At 45.4% G+C, this 14,372-nt stretch overlaps 1 protein-coding gene across 3 annotated transcripts in view; it reads right to left on the bottom strand.

Moving 5' to 3' along the window:
- MYO3A (myosin IIIA) overlaps window positions 1–14,372 on the bottom strand; it is a 198,984-nt gene that overhangs the window by 83,941 nt on the left and 100,671 nt on the right. For 2 of the 3 annotated variants that reach the window (XM_038389297.2, XM_038389293.2), the window contains exons 10-11: window positions 2,045–2,071; window positions 1,593–1,692 (exon numbers count right to left, since the gene is read on the bottom strand). In XM_038389297.2, the coding sequence (XP_038245225.1) occupies window positions 1,593–1,692; window positions 2,045–2,071 (127 nt within the window). The remainder of the gene's footprint in view (window positions 1–1,592; window positions 1,693–2,044; window positions 2,072–14,372) is intronic. The other variant, XM_038389296.2, reaches the window with a different exon arrangement.

The raw sequence follows: 14,372 nt of genomic DNA, 5'->3' as shown, positions 1-14,372 counted from the left end.
GAAAGCATTTCACAGGCTTGGAAATCTATCCTTTTTCTTGTTTTGAACCATACCTTTCAATATACTGAATATCATCTCCCTTTATGAGCATGACAGGGCTTTCGCTGAATGGACTCCTTGGCAAAAAAAGTAGAAATCTTACTGTCAGCATATGGCTATTCTGAACGTAAATAAATGTTTGGATGTGAGCTCTACCCATCAGACGAATAGCCTTGATTAGCTGAGCTACTATCCTGTTAATTAGCTAATGTTTGTACAGTGCTTTGAAGATGTACAGCACTCTATAACTGCCGTTATCACTATGCAGTGCTCACAGCATGTCTACAGAAGAGCCCAGTTGAGGGCTCACTAATGGTTGATGTGTCAGTGAAGTTTAATTTTCAGATGGAGATTATTAATTTTATTCTCTTGTGTAGCAGTCCCTGAACCATTCAGCAGAGCAACGTTGTCATTTCATCCATATCCACCCACTGCCTCTGAACTCCAGGTAAATCATTGTGGCCTGATTATTCTCTTTCCCATACACACTAGCATAAATCTGAGGTAACTCCAATGATGAAAACGGAGTTGCACTATTGTCAAGTTAGAGAAAGAGGAGATTTAAGCCCTATGATTGTATTCCCTAGCCAAAAGGAAGTAAATGAAATGCAGAGAAATAACTGTTTGCACAAAGAATATTGCTAAGTAGCTCACCGGGGGAAAGCTTTAAAAGCAGAATTTCTGGTCACAGCATTCTTTTCCCTTCATGTTGCTTGTCAGAAAAGGGATCCATTTTTCAAACTTGGGCAAACAGCACTATTTTAAGTATCTAAAATGCTGCAAAAGTTGGTCTTATGTGACCAGATCCTGAGCTTGTGTAAACTGGCATAGCACTATTGAGTTCAGTGATGCTATAGCAGTTTATGCCAGCTAAGAATCTGGCCCATGATGAAGTGTTAATATTAAGCTGGGACAATTCCAGCTGAAGGTGAAATGGATATGCTGTATCTAGAGTTGTCCCATCTTAAAGTTAAATCATCATCATGGAACAGATTCTTGGCTGGAATAAACTGGCATGGCTCCACTGAAGTTAGTGGTACTATGCCAATTTACACCAGCTCATGAGGATGTTTTGGCATTAAGATGGCACAACTCTAGACACAACACATCTCATCTCACATTCAACAATCTAGCAGAAGTCTGTAAAGTACCATGGACTACTATGTAATTAAAGTGTGAGAATGTAGGCTCACCTAAAAAACAAGAAAAGGAGTACTTGTGGCACCTTAGATACTAACAAATTTATTAGAGCATAAGCTTTCGTGAGCTACAGCTCACTTCATCGGATGCATTTGGTGGAAAAATGCATCCGTTTTTTCCACCAAATGCATCCGATGACGTGAGCTGTAGCTCACGAAAGCTTATGCTCTAATAAATTTGTTAGTCTCTAAGGTGCCACAAGTACTCCTTTTCTTTTTGCGAATACAGACTAACACGGCTGCTACTCTGAAACCTAAAAAATAAGGTAAGTTACTCTACAAATACAGCAGTATTTTTTGGCTCTTATCTGTACACTAGTTTCCAAGAAAACTTAAATAAATTAAATATCTTACCTCATCCAGTACCTCCAAGGTTGCTAAATCATCTACATCCTCCTGGTCTGAGGCTAGAGACCTACTGTAGTCCCCTTTCTTAGTATGAATTCGCTCAAATCTACAAAAGAAGAGACGTACGCTTTTCTGATGTAAGAAAACATTCTTTGCATCTTCAAGCTGTAGACACATTGAGAGCAACTCCCTAAAGATGTTCAAACATTCTGATGGATTGAATTCAAACCGATGAATGACCAAAATAGCAGTACAGAAGAGAACTTTTTACCTCAGTACCCCCGAGGTTCACTACTTAAAAATAAGGGGTTTGATTCTGCAATTGATAGCATGTGGAAAGACTGCTGGACCTGTGTGGAGCTTCATAGAGCTCAACATAAGCATAATAGTCCATTTGTGAGCCATCAGTGGTAGGACTGGAGCCATGCTGTATAGAAAAGGTAATAAACTTATAATACCTATAGTAGCTGTGTCCTGGCAGCAGCCTGGAAAAAAGAAACATTACTCAAATCAGTATTGAGTGAGGCACTATATAAACATGGAAGGACTAGACACAGTCCTTTTCCCAAAATGTGTACAGTCTAAACAGATATTTTTGGATATATGGGAAAAGATTGTGCAAAGAACAGAATATTTCAAAACTGCCCTTTTGTATGAGCATGACTAAACTGTTAATTTAGCAATCTTAAGAGGCTATTTTTTATTTTTAAATTGAACAAACAAACGGAAATCTACACACCATTGCAGAAATAATGAAGAAAAGCCACAAATGAATGGATCTCATACATGGCAGAAATGGCACATTGAGGGAATGGCAACCACTGGAATGGGACCCATCAACAAATTAATGAGGGAGTCAACAGAGGATGCAAAGATCATGATTCAGATTGGGTATATGTGCCTCAAGAGCACATGGAAGATCAATGAATGGGAATTCAGGAGCGTAACAGCAGAGGATTACAAACAGAAGTGAGTTTAAATGTCTAAGAGGGCAGCAGCAGCAAAAATCCATGAATTGGATCAGATCTCCTCATCTCACTTTTTTTGAAAACCATGGAGAAAGGTAGAACAAAAATTGATTCTGGGGTGCGTCAGCTGCGAAGCAGAGAGAAAATGGAGACTATCCTGTGTGAGCTCAAGTTGGTAATCATCTTGATTCCAGAGAAGCCAGTGGAGGCCCTTTCATTCACTCAGATGTTGAGGTGCACACCAGGAGACAGGAACCTTCTGGGCAGCTCATCCAAAGATGGAAGGGTGGGGCGTGGCCAGCCAGTGCAGTGACGTATAGGGGGTTGCCTAGCCCCATGGCAGAGGTGTGGGAAGGCACCCACTTAGCAATGATAATATTAAAGGGGAGTCCCAATACCTAGGGGAAGCTTGGAAGAGATCCTGGGAGGGAGGTAAGCAAATTATACTACGCCGGGTCTGTGCTACTTCATAGATCTGGGACTGGTAAGTATCCGAGTGTGTGTGTTTGCTTGCTGAGGAAGTATCCGAGCGTGTGTTTGCTGGGAGGGCAGGGAGAGAGCCTGAGTGAGTGTCTGATTGGCTGCTAGCCTGCAGGGGGCGGGCATTAGGGTGTCTGTGTGTTTGCGTCAGGGAAGCCTGGCTGTTTAAAAATAGCCAGAGCCTCGCGAACCAGCTGAGCAGCGGGGACAGCAGAGCAGCTCACAGCAGGAGTTTGCCTGGGAGTTCGCCTGGAGTGAGCCCAGTGAGGCTTACATCTTGCCAACGTCTCTGAGGAAGCTCATAGTAGGTAGGTGATATGGAAGGGGGGGGTTCAGCTGTTGTGACCTGCACTGGATGTGCCATGTTTGTCTTTCTTCCACAGGACAGAAGCGACTTTGTCTGTACAAAGTGCAAGCTGGTCTCCATGTTGGAAGAGAAGATTGAAGGTCTGGAGCAACAGGTAATGACCCTGCGTTGTATACGAGAGACTGAGGATTTTCTGGACCAAACTCAGGATAGCCTTCTAGGGGCACAAAGCTCTAAAGATATAGAGCAGGTTGCACAGAGGAGCCAAGAGGCCAGTGAAGAAGCTTGGCAACATGTGACCTCCAGAAGAGGTAAGCGGAATGTCCGGGTTCCAGTAACACAGACACAGGTAACTAACCGCTTTCATGTTCTCTCCACAGGTACCAATGCGGAGAGTGGACCAGATGATAGGTCTGGGGGGAGAAAGCAGAAGGAGATTCCGCTGGTTGGGAGGCATGAGATGCGATGTCCTGAGGTTGGGGGTTCCACGACCACCACTCCCAAGAGGAGAAGGCGGGTGGTGGTGGTCGGGGACACTCTCCTCCGGGGGACTGAGTCATCTATCTGCCGCCCTGACCGGGAAAACCGAGAAGTCTGCTGCTTGCCAGGGGCTAAGATTCGTGATGTGATGGAGAGACTGCCGAGACTCATCAAGCCCTCGGATCGCTACCCCTTCCTGCTTCTCCACGTGGGCACCAATGATACTGCCAAGAATGACCTTGAGCGGATCACTGCGGACTACGTGGCTCTGGGAAGAAGGATAAAGGAGTTGGAGGCGCAAGTGGTGTTCTCGTCCATCCTCCCCGTGGAAGGAAAAGGCCTGGGTAGGGACCGTCGAATCGTGGAGGTCAACGAATGGCTACACAGGTGGTGTCGGAGAGAAGGCTTTGGATTCTTTGACCATGGGATGGTGTTCCATGAAGGAGGAGTGCTGGGCAGAGACGGGCTCCATCTTACGAAGAGAGGGAAGAACATCTTTGCCAGCAGGCTGGCTAACCTAGTGAGGAGGGCTTTAAACTAGGTTCACCGGGGGAAGGAGACCAAAGCCCTGAGGTAAGTGGGAAAGCGGGATACCGGGAGGAAGCACAGGCAGGAAGGTCTGTGAGGGGAGGGCTCCTGCCTCATACTGGGAATGAGGGGCGATCAACAGGTTATCTCAAGTGCTTATATACAAATGCACAAAGCCTTGGAAACAAGCAGGGAGAACTGGAGGTCCTGGTGATGTCAAGGAATTATGACGTGATTGGAATAACAGAGACTTGGTGGGATAACTCACATGACTGGAGTACAGTCATGGATGGCTATAAACTGTTCAGGAAGGACAGGCAGGGCAGAAAAGGTGGGGGAGTAGCACTGTATGTAAGGGAGCAGTATGACTGCTCAGAGCTCCGGTACGAAACTGTGAAAAAACCTGAGTGTCTCTGGATTAAGTTTAGAAGTGTGTGCAACAAGAGTGATGTCATGGTGGGAGTCTGCTATAGACCACCGGACCAGGGGGATGAGGTGGATGAGGCTTTCTTCCGGCAACTCACGGAAGCTACTAGATCGCATGCCCTGATTCTCATGGGTGACTTTAATTTTCCTGATATCTGCTGGGAGAGCAATACAGCGGTGCATAGACAATCCAGGAAGTTTTTGGAAAGCGTAGGGGACAATTTCCTGGTGCAAGTGCTAGGGGAGCCAACTAGGGGGAGCGCTTTTCTTGACCTGCTGCTCACAAACCGGGTAGAATTAGTGGGGGAAGCAAAAGTGGATGGGAATCTGGGAGGCAGTGACCATGAGTTGGTTGAGTTCAGGATTCTGACGCAGGGAAGAAAGGTAAGCAGCAGGATACGGACCCTGGACTTCAGGAAAGCAGACTTTGACTCCCTCAGGGAACAGATGGCCAGGATCCCCTGGGGGACTAACATGAAAGGGAAGGGAGTCCAGGAGAGCTGGCTGTATTTCAAGGAATCCCTGTTGAGGTTACAGGGACAAACCATCCCGATGAGTCGAAAGAATAGTAAATATGGCAGGCGACCAGCTTGGCTTAATGGTGAAATCTTAGCGGATCTTAAACATAAAAAAGAAGCTTACAAGAAGTGGAAGGTTGGACATATGACCAGGGAAGAGTATAAAAATATTGCTCGGGCATGTAGGAAAGATATCAGGAGGGCCAAATCGCACCTGGAGCTGCAGCTAGCAAGAGATGTCAAGAGTAACAAGAAGGGTTTCTTCAGGTATGTTGGCAACAAGAAGAAAGCCAAGGAAAGTGTGGGCCCCTTACTGAATGAGGGAGGCAAGCTAGTGACAGAGGATGTGGAAAAAGCTAATGTACTCAATGCTTTTTTTGCCTCTGTTTTCACTAACAAGGTCAGCTCCCAGACTGCTGTGCTGGGCATCACAAAATGGGGAAGAGATGGCCAGCCCTCTGTAGAGATAGAGGTGGTTAGGGACTATTTAGAAAAGCTGGACGTGCACAAGTCCATGGGGCCGGACGAATTGCATCCGAGAGTGCTGAGGGAATTGGCGGCTGTGATTGCAGAGCCTTTGGCCATTATCTTTGAAAACTCGTGGCGAACGGGGGAAGTCCCGGATGACTGGAAAAAGGCTAATGTAGTGCCCATCTTTAAAAAAGGGAAGAAGGAGGATCCTGGGAACTACAGGCCGGTCAGCCTCACCTCAGTCCCTGGAAAAATCATGGAGCAGGTCCTCAAAGAATCAATCCTGAAGCACTTAGAGGAGAGGAAAGTGATCAGGAACAGTCAGCATGGATTCACCAAGGGAAGGTCATGCCTGACTAATCTAATCGCCTTTTATGATGAGATTACTGGTTCTGTGGATGAAGGGAAAGCAGTGGATGTATTGTTTCTTGACTTTAGCAAAGCTTTTGACACGGTCTCCCACAGCATTCTTGTCAGCAAGTTAAGGAAGTATGGGCTGGATGAATGCACTATAAGGTGGGTAGAAAGCTGGCTAGATTGTCGGGCTCAACGGGTAGTGATCAATGGCTCCATGTCTAGTTGGCAGCCGGTGTCAAGTGGAGTGCCCCAGGGGTCGGTCCTGGGGCCCGTTTTGTTCAATATCTTCATAAATGATCTGGAGGATGGTGTGGATTGCACTCTCAGCAAATTTGCGGATGATACTAAACTGGGAGGAGTGGTAGATACGCTGGAGGGGAGGGATAGGATACAGAAGGACCTAGACAAATTGGAAGATTGGGCCAAAAGAAATCTAATGAGGTTCAATAAGGATAAGTGCAGGGTCCTGCACTTAGGATGGAAGAATCCAATGCACCGCTACAGACTAGGGACCGAATGGCTCGGCAGCAGTTCTGCGGAAAAGGACCTAGGGGTGACAGTGGACGAGAAGCTGGATATGAGTCAGCAGTGTGCCCTTGTTGCCAAGAAGGCCAATGGCATTTTGGGATGTATAAGTAGGGGCATAGCGAGCAGATCGAGGGACGTGATCGTTCCCCTCTATTCGACACTGGTGAGGCCTCATCTGGAGTACTGTGTCCAGTTTTGGGCCCCACACTACAAGAAGGATGTGGATAAATTGGAAAGAGTACAGCGAAGGGCAACAAAAATGATTAGGGGTCTAGAGCACATGACTTACGAGGAGAGGCTGAGGGAGCTGGGATTGTTTAGTCTGCAGAAGAGAAGAATGAGGGGGGATTTGATAGCTGCTTTCAACTACCTGAAAGGGGGTTTCAAAGAGGATGGCTCTAGACTGTTCTCAATGGTAGCAGATGACAGAACGAGGAGTAATGGTCTCAAGTTGCAATGGGGGAGGTTTAGATTGGATATTAGGAAAAACTTTTTCACTAAGAGGGTGGTGAAACACTGGAATGCGTTACCTAGGGAGGTGGTAGAATCTCCTTCCTTAGAGGTTTTTAAGGTCAGGCTTGACAAAGCCCTGGCTAGGATGATTTAACTGGGACTTGGTCCTGCTTTGAGCAGGGGGTTGGACTAGATGACCTTCTGGGGTCCCTTCCAACCCTGATATTCTATGATTCTATGATTCTATGATCTGGGCTCAGGTTCTGACAAATCTTTTCACACAGCTTAATTAGAAGCATTTGGGCAATCTGAACTCCTAACACGCACAGGCTTCAACCCAAACTCTTAACATGCCTAAGGCAGAAGGAACTGCTATATCCAGGAACCGGTCTAGCGTAGTGTCTAGCAGAGTGCATTGGTGCTTGTACACAGCAGCTTGTAAATCCCTGGAGATGGCGCTTTATACATCTCTCCAGGCTATTCAGCATTCAAGTCACAAACTCACTCTGCACGCGTGTGTACATTTCATTTAGCATTACACTGAACTTCAATTGAGCATAATGACTATTTTCTGAGGGCGAGTGCGCGAGCTGCCCTGGTGCTGGCGCAAAGGCAGATGGGGAAGCAAGGAGCTTTTCCACCTTGTGCAGGAGCCAGCCACAACTACAGCATTTGCACGCTCTCCAGTACAGGGCAGGAGGTGCACACACTCCACAGCTGAGAAATTCTGCCTGTTTCTTCACCAGTTAGTTTAGTGGCTTGTGAAATTAAGTCTATTAATTCTGAGATAATGGACACAAACTGAGCCATCAGTGAAAAATCACCATATACTTAACTGAAACGTACAAAGTACTCCATGCTTCGAGCCAGTCTGCAGCAGTAAAAGCACAGCCCCTGCGTTGAAGTAAGTCCTCTAGGGGGTAACTCCAGGAAGCACAATGAGCATCCTGGGGAGCACAAGATTTATGCTACTCCTTTGGAGGCTGGGGTATAATAAATGTCCAATCTGTTTTTCCTACTGATATTCAGAACCCTGTGGGCTGCCATCAAACCGTCAATCAGCTGCCGCAGCACGGGAAAGCCAGGAGTTTCCCAAGTCTTTTGTAACTGTCCTGAAGGTTTCACCACAGCAAGGTACAAAATGGCCCATAATTTTTTAGCTGCATTTAAAACACTCAGAAGCTGAAAACATGTAGGAATAACGGCATGCAGTACTCAGATGATTGATCTGAAGATATAACTACACTTCTCAAAGAACAGATATTTTCAGCTATACATTTCCTTTCTTCTTGCATACTCTTGTGTAGTAATAATTGCCGTAGTTATACATGCTCTCCTATTATAATATTATGAAGACAGTTTTGGTTTTGTGTGTCATGTTATAGTGAATATGATGTGAAAATATTAAATTTAATTATAATGCTCATCATTCCAATGTCTGCTGATGCTTGACTTTGTTTTCTTGACTATCTACATGATGTTATTGTATCCAGGGGCAAAATCTGTAATTAATAACAATAATAACCATAATAATAATAAAAAATAAAAAAGGTTTCATGTAAATACCCTGTGATACATTAAACATCTGTTTATATACCACCAACATTCTTCGCAGATTCAAATACAGAAAGTTCTTTAATAGGGCAAATTATGTTTTGCTGAAAATAAATCAGTACATTTGAAGCAGCATACTTTATGCAGCTACATGAAGGTCATTTTGTTCTTCAGAATACATATCTGACATCAGTGTGGCTTTGATGAAGACTGAAAATGCACACATGAAGAAAATATGTGGCAACTGACAGCGTTTTATTAAACCACATAAAGTTCTATTTTTTTCCATTGCCCAAGGAGCACCCAAAGCAAAACCTTAGTCAATTCATGTTTTCCATTTCTGGTGTAACTACTACTCACTGCATATTGCTGGGTTTTAAAAAAAAAATCGTACTGAATACTGGAGAGCGGGATGTGCCCCTGGATTTCAACAAATGGCTACGCAGGAGATGTCGGAGAGAAGTCTTTGGATTCTTTGACCATGGGATGGTGTTCCAAGAAGGAGGAGAACTAGGCAGAGATGGGCTCCACCTAATGAAGAGAGGGAAGAGCATCTTCACAAACAGGCTGGCTAACCTAGTGAGGAGGGCTTTAAACTAGGTTCACCGGCGGAAGGAGACCAATGCCCTGTGGTAAGTGGGAAAGTGGGATACTGGGAGGAAGCATGAGTGGAAGTCCTGGCACAGTCAAAGAATTATGATGTGATTGGAAAAACAGAGACTCGGTGGGATAACTCACATGACTGGAGTACTGTCATGGATGGATATAAACTGTTCAGGAAGGACTGGCAGGGCAGAAAAGGTGGGGGAGTTGCATTGTATGTAAGGGAGCAGTATGACTGCTCAGAGCTCCGGTATGAAACTGCAGAAAAACCTGAGAGTCTCTGGATTAAGTTTAGAAGTGTGAGCAACAAGGGCGATGTCGCGGTGGAAGTCTGCTATAGACCACCAGACCAGGAGGATAAGGTGGACGAGGCTTTCTTTTGGCAACTAATGGAAGTTACTAGATTGCAGGCCCTGGCTCTCATGGGAGACTTCAATGACCCCGATATCTGTTGGGAGAGCAATACAGCGGTGCACAGACAATCCAGGGAGTTTTTGGAAAGTGTAGGGGACAATTTCCTGGTGCAAGTGCTGGAGGAACCAACTAGGGGCAGAGCTCTTCTTGACCTGCTGCTCGCAAACCGGGAAGAATTAGTAGGGGAAGCAAAAGTGGATGGGAACCTGGGAAGCAGTGACCATGAGATGGTCGAGTTCAGGATCCTGACACAAGGAAGAAAGGAGAGCAGCAGAATACGGACCCCGGACTGCAGAAAAGCAGACTGACTCCCTCAGGGAATTGATGGGCAGGATCCCCTGGGAGAATAACATGAGGGGGAAAGGAGTCCAGGAGAGCTGGCTGTATTTTAAAGAATTCTTATTGAGGTTACAGGGACAAACCATCCTGATGTATAGAAAGAATAGTAAATATGGCAGGTGACCAGCTTGGCTTAACTGTGAAATCCTTGCTGATCCTAAACACAAAAAAGAAACTTACAAGAAGTGGAAGTTGGACAAATGACCAGGGAGGAGTATAAAAATATTGCTCAGGCATGCAGGAGAGAAATCAGGGAGGTCAATCACACTTTTGGAGTTGCAGCTAGCAAGGGACATTAAGAGTAACAAGAAGGGTTTCTTCAGGTATGCTAGCAACAAGAAGGCGGCCAGGGAAAGCGTGGGCCTCTTTCTGAATGAGAAAAGCAACCTAGTGACAGAGGATGTGGAAAAAGCTAATGTACTCAATGCTTTTTTTGCCTCTGTCTTCACGAATAAGGTCAGCTCCCAAACTACTGCACTGGGCAGCACAGTATGGGGAGGAGGTGACCAGCCCTCTATGGAGAAAGAAGTGGTTCAGGACTATTTAGAAAAGCTGGACGAACACAAGTTCATGGGGCTGGATGCGCTGCGTCCGAAAGTGCTAAAGGAGTTGGCGGATGTGATCGCAGAGCCATTGGCCATTATCTTTGAAAACTCATGGTGATCGGGGGAAGTCCCAGACGACTGGAAAAAGGCTAATGTAGTGCCCATCTTTAAAAAAGGGAAGGAGGAGGATCCTGGGAACTACAGGCCAGTCAGCCTCACCTCAGTCCCTGGAAAAAACATGGAGCAGGTCCTCAAGGAATCAATTCTGAAGCACTTAGAGGAGAGGAAAGTGATCAGGAACAGTCAGCATGGATTCACCAAGGGCAAGTCATGCCTGACTAATCTAATTGCCTTCTATGACGAGATAACTGGCTCTGTGGATGAGGGGAAAACAGTGGACGTGTTGTTCCTTGACTTTAGCAAAGCTTTTGACATGGTCTCCCACAGTATTCTTGCCAGCAAGTTAAAGAAGTATGGGCTGGATGAATGGACTGTAAGGTGTATAGAAAGCTGGCTAGATTTTTGGACTCAACAGGTAGTGATCAATGGCTCCATGCCTAGTTGGCAGCCTGTATCAAGCGGAGTGCCCCAAGGGTTGGTCCTGGGGACGGTTTTGTTCAATATCTTCATTAATGATCTGGAGATGGCGTGGATTGCACCCTCAGCAAGTTTGCAGACGACACTAAACTGGGAGGAGAGGTAGATACGTGGAGGGTAGAGATAGGATACAGAGGAACCTTGACAAATTAGAGGATTGGGCCAAAAGGAATCTGATGAGGTTCAACAAGGACAAATGCAGAGTCCTGCACTTAGGAAGGAAGAATCCCATGCACCGCTACAGACTAGGGACCGAATGGCTCGATAGAAGTTCTGCAGAAAAGGACCTAGGGGTTACTGTGGACGAGAAGCTGGATATGAGTCAACAGTGTGCCCTTGCTGCCAAGAAGGCCAATGGCATTTTGGGCTGTATAAGTAGGGGCATTGCCAGTAGATTGAGGGATGTGATTGTTCCCCTCTATTCAACATTGGTGAGGCTCATCTGGAGTACTGTGTCCAGTTTTGGGCCCCACACTACAAGAAGGATGTGAAAAAATTGGAAAACATCCAGCGGAGGGCAACAAAAATGATTAGGGGACTGGAACACATGACTTATGAGGAGAGGCTGAGGGAACTGGGATTGTTTAGTCTGCGGAAGAGAAGAATGAGGGTGGATTTGATAGATGCTTTCAACTACCTGAAAGGGGGTTCCAAAGAGGACGGATCTAGACTGTTCTCAGTGGTAGCAGATGACCAAACAAGGAGTAATGGTCTCAAGTTGCAGTGGGGGAGGTTTAGGTTGGATATTAGGAAAAAAAATTTCACTAGGAATGTGGTGAAGCACTGGAATGCGTAACTTAGGGAGGTGGTGGAATCTCCTTCCTTTGAAGTTTTTAAGATCAGGCTTGACAAAGCCCTGGCTGGGATGATTTAGTTGGGGATTGGTCCTGCTTTGAGCAGGGGGTTGGACTAGATGACCTCCTGAGGTCCCTTCCAACCCTGATATTCTATGATTTGTTTCCAGCACCGTATTTCATTCACCCTAGGAGGTTAGCGGATGAATTGCTGTAGGAGAGAGAAAAATCCCCCCACTCACTGAGAATTTTATGTCCCTCCCCCTCAACATTTTTATCTGACTTTCCTTTTGGAAAATTGGTCTTTATCCTTGCCACTGTAATGATGGTTAATTTATATAAAAAAGGAAGAGGGAAATCCACAGATTCCAATGTGATCTTGTTTGGCTGACAACCTGAGAATTGTATTGCTTGTTAAGCCACATTATACTGTTCATTTCCCATGTATACCAAAGAGACAGATTTGCAGAACATAAAATATTTTCCTGCTTTGCTGTCAAAGGGCACAGGCATCCCTCAAGTGCCGTTATACAGTTTCACGTCCTCAAATTCCAACCGCTCCCAGCCAGATCAGCGCTGAATTTTTATCATCATGTACATGGACGCAAAAGCCTAGTTATTTTGGTTCACAATGTTCAGTTCAGAATTCTTTGTTGTAGGCATTAAATCCCACAGCCATGTTCAACAAGCTATTAAAGGCCAGAACCATCAACCCAGTATGGAGAAGAAACGGAGTCAAGGCAGCATTGTTTCTCTTCATTCTCCCACCCTGTCTACAAGATTGAATGCAAATAAAATGAGGCCACAGTAGGCTTTTAAAAAAAAAACTGTCAGAATGTATTTAAGTGATTTCTGATGGTTCCAAAATAGTGTTAAAAATAGTGTGATTCATTATGCCCTATTGAACCTCTCCACCATTTGTGAGGTAGTGAAACAAACAAAATAAAATACCTTAGTTAGTGTGGAAAACTCAAAAGCCAAGAAAAGAATTTTAAAAGACTAAAAAAGGCCTAGCATTAATATAAGGTATAAAGAAGACATTAAAATAGTAAAAATACATTTTTCCAAAGGTATTAACACTTGTAGGCCTCTCAGCAACTAACAAATTATAACTAAAAGCAAAATGTACTAACAGGCAGCATAAACACTGAAACCACTGGACTTCTCTTTTTCTGACTGTTAACACAGGGGGCCACATAATGCAAATGGAAAAAGACAAGCATATAGGCAATATTAATGCACATTCCTCTTAATTTTCAGTCCTGCTCTGCAACATAGCACTACAAATGGTACAGTGAGTTCTTCTCTTTATTGTTCTCAGGTCTTGGTCACGCTTTGTATGCACAGCCCCACATTAGGAGTGGTGCTGGAAAGCTCCAGGAGCTTGTGGTGCAAGGAGTGAGTGAGACCCAAGTGGAAGGAGTGGTGGGCATGGGGGTGATGCTAGTGGTGAGGAGTGGTTGGAGTAGATTCCTCCCAGAGCTCCCTGACATGGAGGAGAAACATCCTGCTTCTACTCTCCTTCAAAGGATGCACTGTTCTCTCTCACAGTGCCCTGGGCCTGTTCCACAGGAGTAGAAGGAAACAGGGACCAAAGTCCTACCTCCTATGCAGAAATGTGTGTCCTAGGAGTGCATGGAGGGACCCTAATGAAGGCCATGCAGCTGGGGTGGGGAGGTTGAGAGGCTCCTTGAGCTTTCCTGAAACCCACACAAAGGTCAATCACAACCTGCAAGAATCCTGAGGTAGCCAGTTTGGTAGCACAGTGAGACTGTAAAGCCATCCTTAGTACCACAAAGGGGTGAGAATCTGGCCATGTGAAATTTGGCCATACAGACTCCTGCAACAGCAGCATAACTGTCTTCATATTGAAAGACAATATCATACAGGAAGAGAGTGCTGAAAACCCACCTATCCATTACCAAACTCCATACCCACTATCCAAATGACCTGTAATAAACTTTGGTATTTTCCTACACTTCAAAGAGGACAGAGAAGATACCCACATTGCTGCAGTTACTGGGAGCCATAATACTGTATTGTTAATAACATTTGCCAGAGCAGTCCCTTTTATTTATTTCATAAAACACGCCCAGCAGAAAATTTCTTGGGACATGAACAAATATATAGCAAGGAAAGAAACGCGCTACCCAATCAACTAAATCCAACCTCTTCAGCACCTGTTCACTCCAACTTTGGGAAAGATTGAGTATACAGGTATACTTTCTATCAAAGGCTCCCATTCCCACAGTATCTCAGCACAATCTTTAATGTATTTATCCTTACAACACTCCAGTGAGGCAGAGACAGAGCCATCCGTACAGGGGTGCAGGGCCCGGGACATTAGAAAACTGCCGGGGGGTGCTCCCCCTGGTTCTGCCCAGGCCCTGCCCCCACTCCACCCCTTCCCCCAAGGCCCCCCCA

Source organism: Dermochelys coriacea, chromosome 2 (genome assembly GCF_009764565.3).
Source record: "Dermochelys coriacea isolate rDerCor1 chromosome 2, rDerCor1.pri.v4, whole genome shotgun sequence".
NCBI lineage: Eukaryota > Metazoa > Chordata > Testudines > Dermochelyidae > Dermochelys > Dermochelys coriacea.
This window is presented reverse-complemented; position numbering and strand designations above follow the sequence as displayed.